The 24,874-nt window shown below is 38.9% G+C and overlaps 1 protein-coding gene across 1 annotated transcript; it reads right to left on the reverse strand.

Annotated features, from left to right (window-relative positions):
• Positions 1–494: 494 nt before the first annotated feature.
• On the reverse strand, positions 495–23,669 carry rbm28 (RNA binding motif protein 28). The gene is made up of 19 exons (XM_017465792.3): positions 23,303–23,669; positions 20,906–21,064; positions 20,642–20,802; positions 19,340–19,415; positions 17,654–17,746; positions 17,476–17,547; positions 17,316–17,370; positions 15,828–16,039; positions 15,660–15,726; positions 14,724–14,833; positions 13,297–13,373; positions 12,988–13,123; positions 10,285–10,349; positions 9,941–10,099; positions 7,774–7,923; positions 5,865–5,972; positions 3,353–3,603; positions 3,130–3,244; positions 495–871 (listed from the first exon to the last, which is right to left on the reverse strand). Exons 1-19 carry the CDS (start codon positions 23,418–23,420, stop codon positions 731–733), a joined length of 2,325 nt encoding a protein of 774 aa, XP_017321281.1. The 5' UTR covers positions 23,421–23,669; the 3' UTR covers positions 495–730.
• Positions 23,670–24,874: the final 1,205 nt, after the last annotated feature.

Genomic DNA, 24,874 nt, shown 5'->3' on the forward strand with positions numbered 1-24,874 from the left:
GGGCCATTTGTTCCGAGAGGTCTGTATGTTTGGTTGAGTGTGAAATCTTGACGACAGTCGGAGGGCCGCTTCAGCCGAACCCTGTTGCGGACCATATGGAAGTTATCCACCCTCAGCACTGCGCACAGAATAATGCGATGGGTCCAACGTGTCACGTTACTTCCTGTTTCAAGTTTCGTGATAGTGAGGAAGGGTTGGTTATTGACAGCGGAGAACAAGAGAAAGGCATTCAAGCACAAATGGCCACAACTCTTAAAAACTCTTTACATACATGTGAGCAGAACCCAAAAGCTTCCCTCAAACAGTTGATCAGTATCGAGCTGTATTTGTGCTCCTTAAATGACGGTTTCTCATTTGCAGATGTTAAGAACATTTTTCCTATTGTTTTGCTACCGTCACCTCTGGCTTGCTGATTAGGGATCATAAGGAATTCTTAGTGACAGCAAAAAATTGGATCAAAACTTTTGCACTCATCTAGAAATAACACCTGTAAACCAAGTTTTACGCAAATATTTATTTTCCATAGAGTGGTGTATAATGCTACACCTAAAAGTACAGTAGCTCCCACAATATAATAAGAAAATGCTGGAACATGAAACGTTACATTATTAGAATTTTTTTTATTATTACCTTTAATATAAAACGTATCGCACCAGGCACACCAAGTAAAATTCAGTCTTTCTCTGGCATGTTCTCACTCACATTCACACAGCACTTTTTAGATCCAAGCTCAACTGAACCACTTGCTCTTCTTGACGAGGGATTCGTTAGAGTTCGAAGTGCCTGTGAGTTTCTTCTTGTATTGTTCGACCAGACGGTCAAAGTGATCGTGCTCTCTGTTCTGGAACTTCCTCTTCGCTGGTTTGGCATTCTGAAAACACAAAAACTTTCATAATAACCATACTAGAAATGATTCTGGTTCTAAAGAAAATGCACACATTGTGCATCGAGTTTTACTTACGTGTACATTTATTCATTTAGCAGACGCTTTTATCCAAAGCGACTTACAAATGAGGAAATACAAGCAAAGCGATATATCAAGAGGAGAACAATACAAGTAATTCTACAATACGAGTTATACGTTACAGGATCTATAAATTGTTTTAAGGAGCAAATCGGAGCTCCTGAAAGAATGTAAAATTACACATTTGGGGCCACACTTCAACTGACAAAATTCTACTAGCATGAGCTAGTGCAAATTTTTTTTTTACACTGATAACCTATAAAACTTGAGGTAATTTATTTCAACTGAACTGCACACATGAATTTAGTGAAAATCTTGTGAAAGTCTGTCGTTTCATATGACTAACAAAAGAAAGAAAGAGAAAAAATGCTCAAATGAAGACATAAGACTAGCTGTGCAATCAGGACAAGTGTAAATGCCACTGTTTAAAAGGAGGAGGAGTTAGTGTGTGTCTATGAGAACAAGTGTGCCATGTTTACAAGGTGCCCTTTCACTCGTTTAGTCATCCCTCTGTGAGCTTCGGCTTATATGAAGTTTTGTGGCATCACTAAAAACGCGCCTGGTAATTTACAGGTAATTGGTCGTTTATTAGCAGGAGTACGAAGTTAGCGTTATTGAAACTTCTGTACAACTTTGAAGTATGGTTTAGCCCAGGGATTCCCAAACTTTTCCAGGGCAAGGACCCCAAATGGCATTAACATTTGACGGAGGCCCCTCTTTTGCAAGATGTCTTTAAAAATACAGACTTCTGAATATATCCCACTTTTTTATTAATAATTAATGATAACATCTTTACATTACATTAGGAATTTATCGTGTGTATGTGTGGTTGAGAGTGAGAAAGAGAAAACATACTAGTGGGAGGGATGGGCATATCAAATTGTTGAGGCCTCCCCAGGCGGCCCCCACTTTGAAAACCACTGGTTTAGCCTATGAAAGCATTTCTGATGCACAACGGTTTAAATAAAAGGCGTTTTCATACAATTTAAGTCTTTTTGCGACCCATGGACATGCTAGTGTATTCAGAGAAGCAAGCGTTCTATATTTAACCTTCTGATGCCTCAATCATTACGCTTAGGAGTTCTTTGGTGTGTCTCACAAGGACAAGGGTCATCAATTAGATTCGACAGGATTCCTAATTCTGACAAAGCAAAAACTATTTGAACCAAAAAGCATTTCTACTCACCTGCACACACGCTCGCATACACATACACACACCTCCAATAGCGAGTGTCTATTGCCTATATGTAGCTATAAGGTGCGTCTCAAGCAGCTCCCTAGTTCAGTAGTCAGGGCACTGATCAGGCAGTCGGCCATTTTAAGGGCTGTCTCGATCGCAAAAACATTCCCGTGCACTGGAACATTCGCTCCGTAAAAAATCCCACAATGCACCTCAAAAACCAGGAAACATCGAAGCTCACTATTGTTCCCTTACTGGAAATGACGTCATATTTTCTGAAGCCTCTCAGCTTGAAAAGAACGGTGGACGAACTCTCAGGCAACTTTGTCTACAATTGTAAGCAGCTTGTTATCGTTGTTGTGGCTCTCGAATGATTTCTTACTTTAGTGATTTTGAACTTTCTATATATGGTTTGTTGGGAGTCTAACGACTTTTAAGTGTATAATGTCATTTCAAAAATCCACTAGCTAGTGTACGATTGTGCTGGAAGTACCATGAGAGAAATGCGTGTGATTAAGTGAACTAATTCATATGACATATAATGTCAGAAAGATATCGGTCCATCCTGTTGGTTATAAATGCCAGTGGTGATGTTTTACGATGCGAGTACATAGTCATATCACCAGAAATTGAGGTATCAGTGTCCCAATGCATAGTGAGCCAGGGTCCTTACCAGTGCACGAACTCGTGTACACGATATACTGATTCACAACCTAGGGAGCTAGGGAGCTGATTGAGACTCACACACAGATTTCAGTAGGTCTTGGTGCGTCTGTATTCTACAATTCACTTTTTTTTTTTTTTTTTTAAGATTCTATGTTATGGAGGATGGGTTTTGGTTGACATATGATTATCCTGGCTCTAAGGAAAACGCTTTAAAAAGTGCTGTACAACAAAGCATATCTCTTTCAGAGAGACTTAACTATGCAAATATCCTTTTCCCTCATCTGTATCTCATATAGTTATGCTAGAATAACATGTTCACCTGTTTCTTATTTGGACTGGGTTTCTCCATCGAGAGTACTCCCTTTCTCTCCTTCCTGCTGGGGATCGTCTTCACTTTCCTAACCTGGGCATTCTGTTTACCTTTATCCCGTTTCCTGTTCCATCAAAAAGAACACATTGGTTTAGAACAATTCATGTGAAAGAGTCAGTACTGCTTAATCAGAATGTTCTGGAAAAAAAATAATCAGAGATTAAATCAGTACCTGATCTTTGGCCCGATACGAGAAGGCATGGGAAGAATCTTCTGCCGTTTTTTGCCGTCACCCAGCTCGACGTGCTCTACTTCTGGTGTGGTTCTGAAACCTGAGTAATGGCTGCTTACAACTCCCTGGATCTTCTTGCCTCCTTTCTGAAATTCCTCTGACTGCTGAACTGCGGCTGAGGGCTTTTTAGGAGATTTCTGCTGAGGCTGCGTACTTGTGCCTTCCAGAGTTCCAAATCTGCTCACTTGTTTCTGTGATTTGATCATTGAAATCAAATTAGAGATACAAACACACAAACTGATTTTATACTGGCGTGCCCTGTAGAAGTATTGACTTCCTTCATAACCTTGATGAATAATTTTCTATATATACACAGTTCGTTCCATCATGGTGTCACCAATTAGGTATCCAAAATGGAACACAATAATGAGTATGCAAAGAAGAGACAGCTGGCAGTGTACACACTAGTTAAAAACTGAAGAATAGGTTCAAACTAGTGGCAGAAGTGGTAGCTACTGCAGAGGACCGTTCCAAGAGTACTTGTTTACACAACGTGGGTGAGGCTAAAAGGGCAGGCCTAGGAGAGTGTACCAAGGTTGGCCACAGTGGTCTGGCACCTGTAGCCCTGTTCTACAAAATGTTTGACCAACCGAATACACAAAGTCTATGACCTGCGATGGACTGAAACATAATGAGCTAAGTGGCAGCACCTGGGGTGTAATTTTAAGCCAGAACTAGTGCTCCAAAAATGATTAAAATGCCCAACTTCCATGTCCTCTTCTTCAGGCACTGTAGACTGCAGAGGTGTGGGTCTGCTGTTGTTAGAAATCTACAGAAGAGCAATTATAATATATAGCATGTTGGTCAATGTGATCCGACGCCATCAAGCAGGCATTTCCTGCTTGAAAGAACATGATCACTTGACCAGTACACACAAACATTATATTTTAGCTGTATGGAAGAACCAAAGAATTTTCAACACAAAAAGGATGAACGGTTGTTGACCTGAACAAATCAGGTAATGGCTACATAATACATAAGCAGTTCAAAATTTCACTGAGCACAAATATATTTTAGGGTCACGGCAAAATGTTTTACATGTCTAAAACAGTTCAGATTCGTCAGGAAGTGGACTCATGAGTGAACTAATCCCCCCCACCCACAAACCCAGTGAGGATGATGGCAAAAAGAGCTTAGAAATCACTACTGTAGAAGTTTTTTAATTGCACAGTTTAGCTGATTCTTGTGCTTGCCAAGTTTCAAAATGTTAACTGCCACTTTCATAACAACAAGGTGTTTAAAAGCGTTCCAAGAAGAAGCCCTTGCTGAGAGTCTCAGCAAAAAATCCAGCACCTGACATTCACCAAGTGCCATTACAACGGTAATTGGCATTGTGTTGTGCTCAGATGAGACCAAACTCAACCTTTTTGGTCAAGGACACCGTCAGCATGTTTCACGACATAAAAGGACTGCATAGGAAAAGCACGTTATCCAGAGTTAATATGATGGTGAATGATTGGGGTTGTGTTGCAGACGGTGGCCCCCTTGTGAATGTTTATGGCATTATAAATTCTGCTAACAAATATGTATATATATTTGGTAGCGGGGTTTGAAAGCGAAACAAACAATACAATAAACTTCTTTGTATTCTCTTCATCATGTGTCTAAATGTTGGTTATGAAGTTTGCCTACTGAATTTGGCATGCAGAAATAAACAAAATTTATAATAATCTCCACTATTCTGGAAAGGCTTTCCATTTGATTTGGCAAGAGTGTCATGCTGGAACAGGTTTGGGTCCCTTAGTTCCAGTGAAGGGAAATTGTAAAGCTACAGCATACAAAAGACATTCTAGACAGTTGTGTGTTTCCAAAGCTGTGGCAACAGTTTGGCGAAGAACCACATATGAGTGTGATGGTCGGGTGTCCACATACTTTTGGACATATACATAATGTATAATCTCCTATAATTCGCTCAAAACAAAATAAATAAAACAGCAAAAACATCACTAAGCTTTCGCAGTGTGTGAATGGCTAGCTTAATAAACGACGCGCCAATTATTTCATGCACACACACACGTCTAGTATTTGGCGTTCGAGTTGAAATAACTGTACTGTGTTGCCAATGCTATGTACAACCAGGCACAATACTCTAGTGTTTTTTTTTTTCCTTTCTTAAAAAGTATACTTCAGTCAAAACCGATGCAGCAGACCACATTTGGTGCAATCGGTGCACTCGTACCATAATTAAAACAAAGCAAGTCGACTGCATTTCTTCTAATCGAAACAAATAGACCCTAAATATCATTACAGTCAGACTGACTGGGTCTGAAGAAGAGATTACTGAGGAACAGATTGTGTAGGAGCAGATGTTGATGATACAGCACATCTCTCATCGCAGACACGGCGCTGTCATTGATTAATTTCCTTCATCCAGATTTTAGAATGGAGTTTATTCATTTGGGAATTTGCTTATATGATTAAGGGAGCGTGGTGTTTACGTAACGAGCCTCACCTTTCCTGCCCCGGGGTAAGCCGCAGATGTCATTTTGCTCTTCTGCTCCCTCCAAGCCTTCAATTGTAACTTCCTCTTATCCTCCAGCGAAAACTCCACAATGGGCCTCTGAGCAGAACATGACAAAGGACAGCAAACCACACACACACACACACACACACACACACACAAACACAAACACAAACACACATTTCAAGAACACTGAAAGACAGATTCAGGAAACATCAACAGTAATTATACTGTTAAATAAGCGTACTTCTAGGAAGCTGCCGTCTATTCAGAAAAAGTGCCTGAGTGGTTAGAGATCATCAAGCAAACAGATAAATCTCTATACACAACTGCAGCACTGAAGAAAACAGCCTTCACCCGGACTTTAAACAAATTAGCTTCAGCCCACTGCACACAATAAGACGAGATTTCCTCCTGCAAGCACGTCACATAGCACACGCAACACAACACATAAACCTCGTAATACAACACAGTGCTGAGTGCAAATGTTTATACACCCACAGGCCAATATGAAGAGAACAGGTATTTTACAGGACAATTGGGGGGAAGGGGAATCCATTCTGAACGATTTCACTTTTTTTTTTTCATTTCAACATGTTGGTCTATTTTCACTTGGGTTAACAGTTTTCTACACTACCTACATTTAACTCCCTGCTCTCTACACTCTGCTCAAACAGATTTGATGCTTATATCTTTTTTTAAAGCAAAGGGTCGTAAAAGGCTTTAAGAATAAGGATCCTTGCTGTACAGCATTTCTTTGCACCTGCCTGAGACTTTTGCTCTAAATAATGAATGTACAGCACCAACCAACATATTAGTGGCAGAACTTTGAAACACATCACAGATATTTCAATATAAGCATGTTTAAGGTGTTTCAGGGTGGAGGTTTCCTTACGGATCACTGATGTTTGTTCATTATTTAAAATAAATAAAAAAAAATTCATAGTGTATTTTTTTTTAAAGTGCAAATGAATATCTTTCATATTCATCACGTGTAACAGTGACTACGTTTACATGGACAGCAGTAATCTAATTATTGACCTTATTCTGAATAAGACAATATTCTGATTAAGGTGTTTACATGAGTTGCTTTTAGAATACTCCTTTCATGTTCCTATTTTACATGTTACAGAACATAGATCGATTAACGTCACACGTCATTGCGTCCCCACGCCACGCCGTCCGACGTCCCTCCAGAATTTCACGTATCGACATACAGTTGGTCTTCGTTATGGTACTGTATACAGTTTTGGGTGTTTTTATTTTTAATTTTATGAAAGCTTCAAGTGCAGTTAATGATTTGTCATGCTAAACGTGCAAATAGATGAAGCCATGGGCTGCGTCCGAAACTGCGTACTTACCTACTATATAGTAGTCGAAATACGTGTAATAATAGCCGTGTTCTCTTGTTTGCCGTCAAACGGTTGAGCACGGTCATGTGTATGCGACCTGTCGCAAAATGACGACACACGACATTAATAGTGTGATTAAGGTGTGTACTTCAATAATGCGACTAAATAAACAGGAATACTCCACATGTCTTAATTCGATTTGTGTTTTCTTCTAGTATGACTTTAGTCAGGTTTAAGGTAATCAGAAATCGCTGTTTACATGCTATTTTCTTAATCAGAGTATCGTCTTAATATCGGAATATTGTTGTCCATGTAAACATACTGTATGACATCTCTTACGCCGTATACTGCCTACTTCAAATCCGTTATAACAATCAAGAGGTTAATGGCGTAACTTTTTTTTTTTTTTAAATACTTTTCTGCTGATTTCTATTTGCACTACAGATGCATTTAAAACCCTGGGGAATGCAGACTTTTGCACTCAACTGTATGGAACAGGAAGCAGGCTTGACCTCTTGCCCTTCTAGGACCTTTGTCACTGGACTGACCTTGTTGGCCTTGAAGATTTTAGGATTGTTGTTGAGGTGACGCAGGGCTTGGAGGGCGTGTTCATGTTCCTGAAACTCCACAAAGCCGTAACCTAGTGAGCGACCCATCGGCTCACCACGCACCGGCTTCCTGTCGTACATAACTCGGCACTTGAAGAGGGACAGAAAGACAGCAGTAGGGATCTTTAATGCAGAATAATATTTATTTGATAAGGATAACAAGTATGCAGCAAGAATTTTTAACAATCACACAGTCCAGTTCAGATCAATTCCAGAATCAGGCCAACACAATACTGGCATCTAGTGTTGATGCAAGGCAATAGTGCAGTCTAATGTAATTCTATTATGGTAATTTATTTTAAAGTAATGTTTTCCCATCCTGTAGTGTTCTATGAAAAATTGTATGTGGTGTTATGCATAAAGTTTACATGCACAAGCCCTATAACCTGCCTCACCTCCTCTCAGAGAGCAAGGTCTCACCTAGTAAATATACAAAATGTATGATCAAAGTGAATAAAAATCGAAAGTAGGATATGCAGATCAATACTTTAGAAGCCAGAAGAAATACCTATTCTTTGATGGTATGAAATCTGGCATTAGTTGTTAACAGAAATTATCCAATTATACAATCGGCCAATCTCGTGGCTGCAGCACAATACATACAGTTGCAATGAAAATTATTCAACCCCCAGTGCAAATCAGGTTATTTGTAAAAATTTACAAACTTTCAACTGCTTTCAATGAACAAATCAAACAAAAGCAATTGAAATAGTTGATAGCTGTTGATAGCTTCCTTTTTCTGCCCCTAGCCAGTTCAGGTATTTCATGTGTTCCAGCTCAAGCACACCTGGTGTAACTAATGAAGCCCTTGATTACCTGCATCAGGTGTGCTTGAGACAACACCCGTTTTGCATATCTGTGCTGTTGTGAGGGATTCTGTTCAGGGGTTTGAATAATTTTGAAACTGGAGAAGTCATTATAAGTTGAATATTCAGTTGAATTTGGGGAAACCACTTGAAGAGTTCATTGTATTGAACTATTTTAGTTGCTTTTGTTTGATTTGTTCATTGTAAACAGCTGAAAGTCTGTAAAGCTTGACAATAAACCTGATTTGCAATGAGGGTTGAATAATTTTAGATGTTCATACAGGTCTTCGGCCTATGTTCAGTTAACATTCGTGTCAAATATCAGAACGGTGAAAATGGTGATTGAAGTGACTTCAACCGTGGCATGGTTGCTGGTGCCAGACAGGCTGGCTTGAGTATTTCAGAAACTTCTGATCTCACACATAACCATTTGTAGAGTTCATACAGAATGGTACGGATAACAAAAACATCCAGTGTGCTGGAGTTTTGCCAATGGAAACGCCTTGTTTATGAGAGAGGTCAGAGGAGAAACAGGACCTAACAGGAAAGCGCCGGTTACAACCACTCTTTACAATCATGGCGAGCAGAAAAGCATCTCAAAACACACATCAATCTTTGAGGCAGATGAACTAAACCTCAAGTTCCACTCCTCTCAACCAAGAACATGAATCGGAGGTTACACTGGGTACAGGATCGCCCAAACTGCACAGCTGACTTCGTGATCTGTACGTGCATGATTAACAGGTCAAAACTTCTGAATGATAGGGCTACGTCAAAGCTATATATGATGGCACCCCTGCATTTTATTTATGTTTTCTGTATCTGGAATTATAGTGAAGTGTCCTGACATACTGCACATACATTGTATGAGGAAATATACGTGTTCGTGTACTTGTATTTTCCTGGCAAATTTTTCACATCATCGTACAATTCTAGAAAAGAATGAGCTAATAAGCTTAATTAAGAATGAATTCATCATGAGGTAACGGGGAATCCTGCCACAAGACTAGCTCGACACATTTGATAATATGCTAAACGTTTTCCGTTAACATGAGCAAATCATTTCTCAGAAGACCAAGTTATGGTGATGTGAGTGCAGTGAATTTCTCGCAACTGGTTGTTGCTGCACAAAAAAAAAGACCACTCCCAAAAAAAATTAAAAAACAAAAACACACACATATGCGTCATGACCCATTAATTAGGAACCACTTACTTAAACTCGTATGACTGATTAATTAACAACAATTTATTATATAACTCAAATATGTGTGTGTGGGTGGGCGGGGGGGTGAACCAGTTACCTCCTTGATACGGACACCCTTTCCTCCCCCTGCAGCAAGCATGCAGAGTTTGCGGAGACCTTTGTTGTCCACACTTCCGGGAAGGTTTTGAATACACAGCCGGGTTTGAGAGACAAACACGTTCACATCCTTCAGCTTTGCCCGCCTCAGCTCTGCAAGCTTAAAAACACCCCCCAAACACAAACACACACACACACACACACACAATCATGTCAGCAAATACCAAAAGACCTTACACAGTCACCGATATGATACAGCTTTAGAGTTTTAGCTTTAAAATTAAAATCAAAATCAAAGTATCCAGGAAATCGCGAGGAAGTGTGGAGCTGTGTCGGCTGACGTACCCTCTCCCTCTTGGCCATATCAAATTCAGAAACTCCTTCTGCTGCTTTGGTTCCAGCACGGATCACTGAATACAGGAAGATATAAAAGAGGAGTTGGAGGAAACCAAGATGTGGAAGTGAAGAAAATAAAAATGGCAGGTATAGCATAACTATTCAGGTTAAATTTGCCATTATATACACTACACTTGTATCATAGACTGGGAGTTCCTCTTAAATTTTCTGTGTCAAAGCATCAAAGAGTGAAAATACAGGGTGTCCCCTAAAAGTCTCCATTCATATGGGAAATTAACTCTTTTTATCAAAATGTCTTCCAACATTTTTTATACTTGGTTTATATTACAGGGTCATGTGAAAAAATAAGTATACCCCATGGAAACTGTTGGCTTTTCTGACATATTTGGACAAGTAAACATTTCATCATCTTAGAATCAGTGCCTGTTAATAAAGGTGATACACTATCAAATGACACATAAAACTGACATTTTGTAGTAATTTTCACAATTTGTATTAACAAGAAAACAGATCAGTCGCATGGAAAAAAGTAAGAACACCCCTACATTTCACATACCTTCAAATCCATAACATTTGAATCAGGTGCTGAAGATTGGGTGCCAGTGATTAGAACCTGCTTAGGGAGTGCAGGTGGAACCTGTCTTATTTATACCCCTCTCATATCTAGTGTCTGGTTTTTCCTTTGTTATTGAGGTGTGTGGCATCATCATGCCAAGATCTAAAGAGTTCTGAAAGGCCTTCAGAAAAAAAGGTTGTGGATGAGTCTGGCAAGGGATTTAAAACTATCGCCAAATTATTTGAAATACATCATTCTACTATAAGGAAAATCATCTAGAAGTGGTGCAGATTTTGACTGCCAATTTGTCCAGGACTGGATGTCCTCAACAAACTCAGCCCTAGAACAGAACGTCTGATGCAAAAAGGACTCTCCAAGAACCTCAAAATTTCATCACAGGATTTTCTAGTAAGTTGACCTGCATGAGAGGCTTTTGGAATAATGACAGATGAATCAAAGATAGAGTTGTTTGGCCACAGTAACAGCAGAGATGTTTGCTGAAGACGAAAGACAGCTTTTCAGGAGAAGCACCTCATACCAACTGTGAAGCAAGGTGGTGTAAATGTTATGGTTTTGGGTTGCTTCGCTGCTTCAGGGACTGGACAGCTTGCATCAATTGATTCATTTATGAAGTCTACATCATATCAAAGAGTGCTTGAACATAATGTGAGACCATCAGTTCGAAAGTTGGAGTTGAAATGAAAGTGGATTTTTCAACGGAATAATGATCCGAGCAAATCCACCAAAGAATGGGTCAAAAAGAAGAAATGGAGGGTTATCGAATGGCCTAGTCAAAGCCCGGATTTGAATTCCACTGAAATGCTGTGGGGGGGGGGATCTGAAACATGCAGTACGTGCAAGAAAACCCTCAAACACCTTGCAAGTGAAAGAATATTGCATGGAAGAGTGGTCACAGATTCCAGAAAGCCTGGTGGATAATTATGCAAAAATGCCTACAAGACGTTATTTCTACTAAAAGGGGCAATACTAGCTTCTGAGCCGAAGGGTGTACTTATTTTTTCCACAGATGAATATCACATCTATTAAGATTTCTGTTGAATAAATGACTGAAAAAGCTCATTTTCCATGTGGTTTGTTCAAGTTGTACAACTTAATTAATAGGCACTGTTTCCAAGATGACTTGTCCAAATATGTAAAAATAAATAAATAAATAAATAAAATAAAAACGCCAACAATTTCCATGGGGTGTATTTATTTTTCCACATGGCTGCATATATATTCAGACAGCCTTTAAGAACGTCTTTGACAAAAAAAGGACGTATTGAAATCATTGTCATGGCTGGATCAGGAAGCTGTCGCAAGGTTGCGATGGACTAACAGGAAACATGGCGAGCACATCACACACACGACACTGCTCCCAAACATAAATTCAAAAAGACTGGAAGTGTTGAAGACCAATCGAGAAATGGACGTCCACGAACATCCACTGACAAAGGCACACAACAGATGTGATGCTGCCAAACATAGTCCCTTATGTACAGTTTGGAGACCTTTGGGACACCCTGTAGTGCACCCTGTAGACACCCTGTAGTATATGTACACTGTATGGTTCATCTTTTCATTATAAAGCACGTTATTCACTAACTGCTATGAATGACTGATTATTTACAGTGAAGCTAACAGAAACAATATGTAAGAATGAGACCCATCAACAGCTCCAGGAGTTTAGGGGGTTTCCTATACATTTTTATTATTTTTCTAAATAAATAAACAAACAAACAAACAATTACTCCAGGATAACAATTTTGAAAAATGCACACCTTTTAGGCAACTCTTTAGCAACAGTTGTTGGATAACATGTTTTGAAATCTCTATAATTTGCTGTTATAGTTATAACTCTATTACTCTGTTGTATTGTGATGTGAATGATATAAAATACTATTGGATTTATTTGAGGTTTTTTTTCTGTCTATCATGAACATGATAAAAAGTATATGCTTATCTTGTTTAAATATTGAATAATGCTCTTGCAAACCCTTTTACTATCTGATCCACATCTTCTTGTTTTATTTAAAATGCGTTCATTTAATTGGTTTGATAAGACTGTAAAATTATAGCGTACTCTTGGCTTTACAGCTAAAACTACTTCCCCAGACACACAGCCATGTACTTACAGCCCTCTCTGGCAAGGTAGAGGTTCCTGGAGCCTGTGTGAGTTTTCACTTTCTTGTTCTTCAGTTTGGAAGCGTCCTCTCTGGTCACTGCCAACACAATGCTCAGCTTCCTCCCATCCACCCACACACCGCCAGTCTGCAACACACAGAGCATGACTCCGAATCAGACACATACACAGAGCACAACTCGGACACGGAGCCTGAACAAAGCACAGGAAATCAAAGTACCTGAGGCTTAGAGAAAACCCTTGCATGCATGGACACACACACAAACAGAGACTACTAAAAGAAAAGCTCATTTGGACTCACCTCAGATTCCGTCTGTGCTGCTGCTGCTAGACATTTCTCTGCTGCCTCTTTTGTTTTGAACTGCGCAAAAGCATAGCCTAGACGGAAAGAGAGAAAAACAGGGTTTTTGTCAGTAGGGTTTGTCTGGTACTCTGGTGGGATATCGTGGTCCTACGGAGGGCCATCAATATACTTTTTTTAAGTAAGTGCAAAATTATTATTCTTCAGTTTTCTATATATTTACATATTATTTGTGAGGACTTTTTTTTTTTGTGAAAACAGGAAGATCACTAATTGAGTCCAGCGTTTACATCAAATACCCGAGTTAAACCCAAGTTACATTTTGTGACGAGCTGATTTGACGGCTTCTTACTGAATCAATATTTTATCTATATGGTGCGGTGGACGTCAGTGAGGCCTGACAGTTACATCAGCTCTGACCTGCTGAGGGTCACAGGAGCTTCTGTGATCGTGTGTGTCGTAAACAAGCTTCGTACTCAAACACCGATTGCACCAAGGCAGTCAGTTTTAGTAAATGCTGAACATTATGATGGCTCTAAAGAATCTCCAAACTGAAGCAACAGCAAGATGATTTTTTTTTTTTAATTAAGAATTATTCTTTTGATCAGTTAGCACTAACTATTACAGTTCGTACTTATTAATCAAGTGTACATTAGGGAAGATGGCAAGATTGAGATAAATACATTTTTATCTGTGTGAGAAATCTGATTAATAACAAAGCCTATATTAATATCAGGATATTAGATAATATATTTTTCAGGATAATATATTTAATTTCACATCAGATAAGCAGTAAGAAATTTTAACAAGCAAAAGCTAGTTGCTATTGTGAAACAGAAATAAACGCAAAATCAAGCAAACTCCGCAATATTCTGAGGAGTCTTTCAAATTTAAAATCTTTCAAAATTACTGCAGATTTTCTGTCGATTTGGGCCGAGCCACGTCGGGTGACGTCAACCAAAGCCCTCTATGATTCACGTGTGTCGAACATGAGTACAGCCAAAAGGTCTCATTTACCAACAAACATCACTGTGAAAGAGCGCACAATTGCAATTTCGCCAATTCAAGTAATTTTCCACAAAAAAAGGACAAAAAAAGCATATTACATTGCATATTTTTGAAGAGAAAACAAATAGCTACAACAAACATCATTCATTTTTGGCTTCAACAATCACAAAAAAAAAAAAAAAAAAAAAAAAAAAAAAAAAAAAAAAAAAAACACACACACAATACTGTATGGACTGGTAAAATGTAATTTTACACAAATTTTAAGGACCAATAGAAAGACTTCCTAAGGGTCCATGGAGATCATGAATAATGGAGAATTATGCAATATTTAAAAAAAAAAAAAAAAAAAAAAAATTATTTAAAACTAAATAAAATCAACACTGATGGATTTTTAAAATATGTAATGAAGCAGCACTAACCTTTCGAGTGTCCCGTTTCAGGATGCACCACAATCCGCACATATGCGAGTTCACCAAACTGCAGAAGAACTTCCTCTATTTCCTCTTCCTCCGAGTTAAAAGACAGGTTTCTAACATAGACAAAGAGAAAGAAGTTTCTGAGAGCCACGCAGAGCTGATGTGTGCTTGGAGTAACTTGAATCCATGCAGTTTAACACTAAATCACGTGTAGAGTCTGGACTGAAGCAAGAGTACATCTGACATCTTGAGTTCCAGCACCTACATTCATGACTGAACTACGATCAGCCTGTTGGAATGGCGAGGCCAACTCGTTTGTTTTTGCTGCAGACTGAAGACATTTGGGTTTGAGATCAAAAGATGAATGAGAAGAGAGTTTAGAATTTCCGCTTTTATTTTCTGGTATTTATATGAAGACGTGTTAAACTCCAGGGAACATAGTACAGTTTTGTATCAGACCACCGAATTTGTAGGAACGTGACTTCTTGTTACCCATGCGTGTCCTTTTAGATCGACAGTTTAAAGAATAAAGAGTGCTGAACAGCTACTCGGGTTTAGCCTTCGGTTTCACCTGTGAAGACGGCATTTGTTGTTAAAAAGGGTAAACCAACATGAAGATCAGACAGCTGTCTATGGGAGAAAAATAAGCCAATTTGAAGCTAAGAAAAGAGGGAAAATCACTCAGAGGCACTGCACAGACACTGGGCGTAGCCAATACAACAATTTGGAATGCCTTGACAAAGACAGAAACCACTGGTGTACTAAGAAAAGATACTGAATGGGTCAGCCAAGAAAACCACAACAGCTGATGACAGAAACATTGTGAGAGCTGTGAAGACAAACCCAAAAACAGTCAGTGACATCACCAACAACCCATGCACGCTGGTGCATACTGATGCTCAGCCCTACTCGATAGTACATACCCTTTGTGATGCTTACCTTATAAATATCGTTCTACCCTCATTCACGTCTGAAGGGAGAAGTTTCTTCGGTTTCTTCTTCTTGGCTGGACAGAGAAGGAAACAATCCCCCCAGATAAATAAATAAACAAAAAAATCTAAAGCCCTACACCTATTATGAATGAATGAATCAATGACGAAATGATACCATTTTCCTCCTTATCATCATCTTCATCCGTATCCTCGTCATCTGATGCATCACTGTCTGCTTCCAGAGACTCAGAGTCATTATGCTCTTCATCCTCGCTGTCTTTGCTGTGATCCTCTTCATCATCATCATCATCATCATCATCATCATCATCAGATGATGAGCCTGCCTCAGATTCACTGTGAGAGCTCTCCTCTGGCTGTGATTTAGACCTTAAAAATAAGACAGTCCTCATCACACTCTTAACAATCCTTTCAAAAGGCAATGACACAGTGCTAGCTGTCACGCCTTTAAACACTATATAATACTTATTTAGCAACAGCTAAATACCTACCTAAACACAACACTGCTCTAAAGTTAGCCGGATAAGCAGTTAGTTTAGCTAATTACCTCTCCAGCAATAACTATAAGAACAGTATCTAGCTACGTGACAAGTTACCTAATGTTATGCTAGTGTTAGTGTATACGTAAATAAAATAAAATACACGCAAGCTAGCTAACATTAGACTAACTGTCCTATTTTGTTATTCAAACTATTATCCAAGTCTAAAGGTGTTTTCAGACCTGTAGATCTGTGCTTTGTTCCGAAACGTGGGACTTGAATTGGTAAAATTTGGCATTTTCTCCTTGGTTCGGTTCACGTTCACAATGCAACATTTCAAAGCCTATCAGAATGTGTTTATGCGAGTCACGTGCGAGTAAACTGTCCTCTCATTGGTCAGAGCGCACCTGTTTATGCTCCACAGCGGTGATCCACCAAGATGGAGAGCTAGCATCTCCGCAAGCTTATTGTGGCTTACTTTTTTAGCCGTAGTTATTATAATTGATCTAATTTATGCGTTCCACAGAGCGAGTAAAGCCCATCTCCTTGAGACGCTCGCTAAACACCTTGTAAACCTCAGTGTTTTCATGTGTTTTTGCAAGTTGTTCAGAAATATGTACGTCAGATCAAATTTCAACGAGGCATTTGACCTCATATTTGTTCCAAGTTAAGAAGCGATTCATGTTGCGAGCCGTTAACAAAACAAACACGTTTTTTACATAACGCAGTTCCCATCATGCATTGCTACACCGGTTGGTTTGGATTGCTTTCTCATAACAAGCGAATGCTCCAGAGTTCGTTTACAATTGGGGCGACATCACCTCATTCAACTGGTCTCATCCTGATTGTTTTGGTGTGGATCCGAGCTCAATTGCCACGTCTAAATGACCTGAACCAAGGGAGAAAACGCATCAGGTTCCGAAACAAATGCTCCAAATGAGCCAGGTGTGAAACCAGCCCAAAAAACAAAAAGAAAAGTGTTGAATACTTATATTCCCTTACTGTATTTACTATCTTATCGCACGCCCATACTAAATAAAACCTCACCAGTGTTTTTTTTTTAAAGATATATTCATTCCAAACCAAACAAGCACATACATATTCAGACATAACAACACTGTTATTACATGTCAGTAATCAAGACAAAAGACATGCTTAGCTCTTACTGTTTCTCTACAGGCTTGACATCCTCATCATCAGCCTCCGTCACTTTTTTACCTCCTGTGATAAAAACAAATAACCAAAAAAAAAAAAAAAAACACACTCAGTTTCATATTGGAAAAAATTTTCAGCAATGTACCATAAACAAAAAAAACCAACACATACCCGAGGCCGAGCTGAGCTGATTAGCCACGTACTTGTCTTTAGACACGGCCCAGTCTACAGCAACCTGCCTGTCTGTGGAAAACAGAGACAGACCAAAGTTAGACTCTAGTATGAATGTTATGAATGCTGACATGATCAGTGATTTGGAGGATTGGTCAGGCGAGAGAGAGGGTGTCACCTTTAATTTCTTTCAGGTTGGTTGCTTTGAGTGCTTTTCCTGCTTCCTGTATGTTTTTAAACTGGACGAAGGCAAATCCTCGTTTCTTTCCATCTACACACAACCACAAAACAAGACACTTTTTTTAGTAGCCAGAAACCACTGATATGAAAGATGGTAGAAAGATCACTAGAAGTAGTATGCATCAACACAACAGTGGTATAAAGCTCATTTTACACCAGAAGCGGCTCATCAAATACTCACGGAGTTGAGCATTCATTTTTGTTCACTGGTTTAATAAACCTAATGTGTAGATATGTGTAGCGACCGAGGGAAACCCTTAACATGGTGAAACTTTCACATTTTCCTATTATATGCATGCGGCAGTCTCAAAAGGAAGAACAAATATAGTTCTGATTATGCCAGTAATACACTTTAAGAAAACAAATCGTTTAAAAAAAAAAAAAAAAAAAAAACTATGCAGATTTATTTTTTTATTTAGGTTACATTTTAATGCTGCATAGGCATCTGCCTGCAACGATCATGTTGTGTAAGGAGCCAGTTTTCCAAATGCACTTATAAACAGTTTAAATCTTTGTATTTTGATGATGATGTGACAGCGCAGATAACATTTTGACAGCTGGTATCAGATTACAAACTGAACTGATTAAGCATATACATTTGGCTATGGTGTCAATGATCAAAGTGTAACATCAGGACGTCGCATTCTGCTAGCAAGGTTTTAGACATATTTCAGACCCTCCAGGATTTCACGATCTCCCGATCGCAGAAGTGAACGCAAAATCAATTTTTCTAAATCACCGCAGATTTTCCGCAAATTTGGACTGAGACGCGTCATGTGACGTCATCACGACGCGCAGTCAGCCAAAGCTCTTCGAATTCACGTGCGTCGAGCATGAGTACGGCTAAAAACGGTCTCGTTTACCAACGGACATCACTGTGACAGAGCATGCAAAACAATTTCGCCAATTCCAGTAAACTTACACAAAAAAAATATAAATAAAAAAATTCTGAAGAGAAAAAAAAAAAAAAAAGCTGTAGCAAAATCTATCAATCACGAAATTCCCAAGAAATCCTGTATGGACTGGTCTTTAAGCAGACTGACTCTTTTTACTGATGTGTTTGGTAAACTGGCTCCTTACACAACATGATCTTGGCATGACGATATGATATCCTAGGCAACATTAAAACATTTCTTTCCATTATGCTGAAATATATTTATGATTTCTTAAAGTTGATGTATAAAAGTACACTCTTGGCGGTAAAACCCCAAATTTGGACCAAAACCTGATTTTCCATCTTTTCTGACTAGCTGCAAGAAATGAAACTAGCTGCACCGTGAAATCTGATGGGTTTCCCACACCACCACACACTGTTCAGACTGTGCATTATCCCTCAGACATGCTACACAAGCTTGAACGGTCATGAAATATTGCTTTTAACCGACACACTGAGTGCACACTGTAAATGCACAGCAACAGGCTGAAATATAGTCCATGGGTTGAATAAATAATAGAAAAACAAATTCTCATTCAAAAAAACGCCACACTGATTAACATGTAAAACAAGCCTAACAGCTTTATTTCATCACATCACCAAATGTGCTTGGATCAAATAAGCAATAACAAACACATCTTTATCACAAATCTTTTTTTTTTCGATTCTAACTAATTTAGTGAACAGTACCTGGTTTTAGAGGGATCTTAGCTTCCAGCACTGTCCCATACTTTGAAAAGACTTCCTTAAGATCAGCCTCAGAGCACTGGAAAAAAAAAGCAAACAAACCATTTCTTTATCTCAAAAAGAGTCAGAATCTAAATCAAAAGCAGATACAACATATTAAATACAGAAAAGACTAAGATGATACAAAATATGTGGCAATGTACAGGGTAAAGTCTGAAAAGTCAGGAACCAATGGGAATATTTAGAGCAAAAATAGTGATCTGAAAATGTTGAATAAAATCCACAAAAACCTGATATAGCAGCTGAGAAGACACGAAGCGTGTAAGGGTGAACATAAATACAAACTTATATATATGTAATTTAACTCTCATTGGTTCCTAACACATCACCCTGATATTATCAACACTGCATTGGCTCCCAGTGAAATTTTGCAATAATTATAAAATACTATTATTAACCTATAAAGCACTAAACTGTCTCGCTGCCACAGTATCTAAGCAGCCTTTTGGTTTTCAATGATCCGCCACGCCTACTTAAATCAAAAGATGCAGGCTATTTGTTGGTACCTCGAATAGCGAAGGCTACAGCAGGGGGAAGAGCCTTCTCTTATAGAGCCCCACAGTTATGGAACAGTCTTCCATTTAGTGTTTGGGACTCCGATGCAGTCTCAGTGTTTAAGTCCAGGCTGAAGACATATTTGTTTACTCAAGCTTACCATGACTAGAATTTATTTTACACAAAGCACAGTCCTACTTAACAATCTCTCCCTCTCTTTACCTCCCTCTCCCCTTCTGTCGAGCCACACATGATTTTATGGAGATGCCAGTGATCCTGTCTTTTCTGCTCTCCGGACGTGCCTGATCCGTTCGGATGCCCTGCGTCATCAACTCCAATTCCACATGGACATTCTCACTGTGGTTGTTGGGACTATGGTTGCTGCTATATCCTTGGGACTGCAATTACCACATGCAGTTTTGCACTCAGGTCTCCTTTGAACAGTGGACTAGTTCAACAAAGACTTCATATAAAAACCATAATGAACTTTCCTTTACTTTCACACTATCCGGTGTTACCCAGATGAGGATGGGTTCCCTTCTGAGTCTGGTTCCTCTCAAGGTTTCTTCCTCATATCATTTTAGGGAGTTTTTCCTCACCACCGGCTTGCTCATTTGGGATTAATTCACACACTTAAAATCTGTATCCTGTGTTTATGTTTCCGGAAAGCTGCCTTGAGACAATGTCCATTGTAAAAACTGCTATACAAATAAAAGTGAATTGAAATTGAATCGAATCATAGTCACTTACTTTGAAACTGAGATTTCGGATAATAAGCCTGGCCTTCATCTTGTTCTTCCTCATGCCTTGTGACTTCGGCTGGCTTTTCACCTCTGATGGTTCCTCAGGACTCTCTGTTTTTACCTCAGGACTCTCTGTTTTTACCTCAGCTCTCTCTGTTTTTACCTCGGCTGTGCAAACATTTTAAAAAGACATAAAAGGCAAAGAGTTGGAATCGAGGCAAATACAGTAACTGAAATAAAGCTAAACACTAAACACTGACACTAAACATACCTTTTTTCTTCTTTCCCTGCTTCTTTTCATAGAGTTTCTTCTTTGCCTGAATCACTATTATTTTTTTATCTTCGTAGTACTTCATTTCTCTGAGAGCTCGCTGGGCGTCTTCTGCCATGCAGTAAGTGACGTAGCCGAAACCACGGCATGTCTCTGAGCCTGAATGGAAGTATACATTGAGCTTTAATCATATTTACACACAAGATAAACAAGATCTCATTGCTATGTGCTTCTATGTGCTAATTTAATTTTCATCTAACTTTGGTTTCAGTTTTATGTATTAGCATTTCCTTTGGCTTATTCTGTAACCAGACAGATGTGTTGATGGTTCAGCATCCTTCTTCATAATGATTTCATGGTTAAATCTGCAAATCTAATAATGTTAGACAAGTAAATACAGTGCCCTCCACTAATATTGGCACCCTTTGTAAATATGAGCAAAGAAGGCTGTGAAAAATTGTTTTTATTGTTTAATATTTTGATCTTTTGTTAAAAAAAAAAAAATCACAAAAATACTCTGCTCTCATGGATATCAAAAAATTGCAAACAAACCACATGTTTATCAAAAAAAAAATTTTGTTAACTATAGGTGTGCAACAATTATTGGCACCGTTTTAATAAATACTTTGTGCTACCTCCCTTTACCAAGATAACAGCTCTGAATCTTCTTCTATAATGCCTGATGAGGTTGGAGAATACATGGCGAGGGATCTGAGACCATTCCTCCATACAGAATCTCTCCAGATCCTTCAAATTTCGAGGTCCATGCTGGTGGATTCTCCTCCTCGGTTCACCCCACAGGTTTTCTATGCGTTTCAAGTCAGGGGACTGTGATGGCCATGGCAGGATCTTGATTTTTTGGTCAGTAAACCATTTTCGTGTTGATTTCGATGGATGTTTTGGATCATTGTCCTGCTGGAAGATCCAACTACAGCCCATTTTAAGCTTTCTGGCAGAGGGAGTAAGGTTTTCATTTAATATCTGTTGATATTTGATAGAGTCCATGATGTCATGTATCCTAACAAAATGTCCAGGTCCTCTGGCAGAAAAACAGCCCCAAAACATTAAAGATCCACCACCATATTTAACCGTGGGCATGAGATACTTCTCCATATGGCTACCTCTCTGTGTGCACCAAAACCACCTCTGGTGTTTATTGCCAAAAAGCTCTATTTTGGTTCCATCTGACCATAGAACCCGATCCCATTTGAAGTTCCAGTAGTGTCTGGCAATCTGAAGACGCCTGACTTTGTTTTTGGATGAGAGTAGAGGCTTTTTTCTTGAAACCCTTCCAAACACCTTGTGGTGACGGAGGTGACTTCGGATTGTAGTTGGAACTAACAGGCCAAAACCTGTTCCAGCATGATGATGCCCCTGTCCAGAAAGCGAGCTCCATGAAGACATGGTTTGTAAAGTTTGGAGAGGAAAGACTTGAGTGTCCTGCACAGAGCCCTAACCTCAAGGAACACCTTTTGGATGAACTGGAATGTTGACTGCACCCCAGACCTCCTCACCTAAGATCACTGCCTGCCTGTGTCCCTTGTGGCTGAATGATCACAAATCCCCACAGCCATGCTCTAAAATCTAGTAAAAAGCCTTCCCAAAAGTTAGGTGGTTATTATAACAACAAAGGAGGAATAAATCTGGAACGGTATGTTTTAAAAATATATATATTTTTAATTTAAATGGCTGTGACGGGATTTAAATTTGAATATTAAGAACTCATTAGTTTTCCAAGATATTCAAAAAATTGTGCCTGATATTTGCTTCCATGTTAAATGACAGCAGTCCAGACTTCCCATGTGTGCAGTAAACTAAATGGAATTAAAATTATGCCACTCAGACTAACACATTTCTAATAAAATGATGTTCATTCTCTTGTCTAAAGATTATTAATCGGGTGGAAAACAGTCAACGGTGATTTTTTTTTTCATTCCTTGCTGAAAAACAAACCATCAATAGAAACCTGCAAAAACAATAGAAACCACCATAGAAATTCGAATGATTTCCACTACAAATACCATTACAAACCATCAACTAACCATTAAAACCATTACCATTATTAGTCCTTAATTGTACCCACAAGAAAAAACATGCCACCAATAGAAGACAACACATTACAATTAGAGACCCACAGGGACCATTACAGTTTCCATTAAAACCAATAAAATTCCCATTATAACCATTAAAACCATTACAAATACTATGAGGGTTTCTATTGCTTGTTTTTTTTTTTTTTTTTTCTCAGCAAGATTCTGTTAATAGATCCAACATGTTTTGTCTCTACATTTTAAACACAGTGTAACTCACAGTGTTGACACCATTAGAGGGTCAGTGAAATGTTATGTGTCTACAGGAAGTGTGAAAGCAATCTTTTGGTGTATTTTTGCTCTTTACCTTTATCTCTGACCACAAAGCAGCGCTTCACCGGTCCTATTTCGGAGAAGATTTCCTCCAGGTGCTCACTGGACGCTGATGCAGGTAAATTCTGCACAAATAAAGTCAGTGCTGCCATTCTGTCTCTACTGATGAGATTCCTGGCTCAGACACTTTCATCAGTTTACTCTGAGACTGTGTCAATTATCCCCTAGCTAAGCAGACAGCTGTCCAAACTGCCTCGCTTTGCTATAAAGACTTCCTAAATACAATCTCTAGCTTTTGTATTATTAGTATTATTATTATCCGTTAACAGACATGACTGTAAAAGCACACGTTTTCTACGAGGCGGACATCTTGGATGTTTTTTCCCACCCGTAGTTAACAAATCCCACCCCCTCATTCTGATTGGCTAGTTGGTAACGTTGGTTTCTGGTTTAAAGCGTGGATGGTATAATCATCCAATCGGAGACCTAGTTTATAAGCTAGTAGCCAATCGTAGCAAAGGAGGCGGGATTTGTTCCAATGCGGGTAGGCTAATCGGGTCTGACACGTTTGTGTCAAAACGGAAGTTGTGATGGTTTTACTTCCTGTTTTAAAAGGCAGGCGGAGGAAAGTGAGCACAGCAGCGCCACATACTGAGGCGGATATCCTTCATCACTGGGACTAAGGGGTCAAAACCTGCTCCGGTATGGAAATGAAATGTGGGAAGGTACACAGACACACACACACACATTATACATATATACATATATACATAGATACATACATATATACACACACACGCTACTGTGCAAAAATTTTTAGGCACAGACAAATAAGTGCTGTAGAGAAAAGATGCCTTCAAAATAATGAAATTAAATGTTTCTACATAAAAAAAAAAATACAGTAAAGAGCAGTAAACAGTAATAAATGAAAAAGTAAATATTTGGTGTGACAAAAAAAAATAAAAATAGTAGCCTCAGGTAGAATTAGTGCAGTTTTATAAAGAAATGAGCTGTAAGTGTTATTGAGCATCTTGCAGAACCAGACACGGTTCTTCTGGAGACTTTGCAGCAAAATCCAGGAGCCTTCATTGTGGTTTGTCTGAAAAGTGTCTCTTACCACTTAATATTCTGCTTTCTTTACCAACATACAAAATTGTTTCCATAGCATTTAATTTTGTGCTGGAAAGCTAATGTTTGGGAATCTAAAATGTTTTTGTACTGACTCGATAATGTAGACGACATAAAATAAAAATACATTTGCACTTTTGCACACACTCACATACACACACACACACAGAGAGAGAGAGAGAGAGAGAGAGAGAGAGAGAGAGAGAGAGAGAGAGAGAGAGAGAGAATCACTCCGCTTATCTGTGTTCACCACGTAAAATTCCAATTCTAGCAGCAGTTCCACTGAAAACATTATGACAGTAGGGTTAGTGACATCATCACCAGTGGACATAGCACATGGTACATTTTTCATGAATATAACTTCTGTCTTAAAATGAATGCTGATTGATGAACAAGTTATCAGTGGGTGTGGCTTTTTTTAGATGCGCTATTGAGATAGCTGTATGTGCAGCAATTTTTCAAGTTGCACTCACACACA

This window comes from Ictalurus punctatus, chromosome 4, assembly GCF_001660625.3.
Source record: "Ictalurus punctatus breed USDA103 chromosome 4, Coco_2.0, whole genome shotgun sequence".
NCBI classification, from domain to species: Eukaryota; Metazoa; Chordata; class Actinopteri; order Siluriformes; family Ictaluridae; genus Ictalurus; species Ictalurus punctatus.

Coding starts and splice junctions, on each gene's coding strand:
- rbm28 (XM_017465792.3), bottom strand. CDS start 23,420: ATGGCAGCACTGACTTTATTTGTGCAGAATTTACCTGCATCAGCGTCC. Junction 17,548..17,653: donor CAACCTGAAAGAAATTAAAG/GTGACACCCTCT, acceptor TGTTTTCCACAG/ACAGGCAGGTTGCTGTAGAC. Junction 13,124..13,296: donor CAGCACAGACGGAATCTGAG/GTGAGTCCAAAT, acceptor TGTGTGTTGCAG/ACTGGCGGTGTGTGGGTGGA.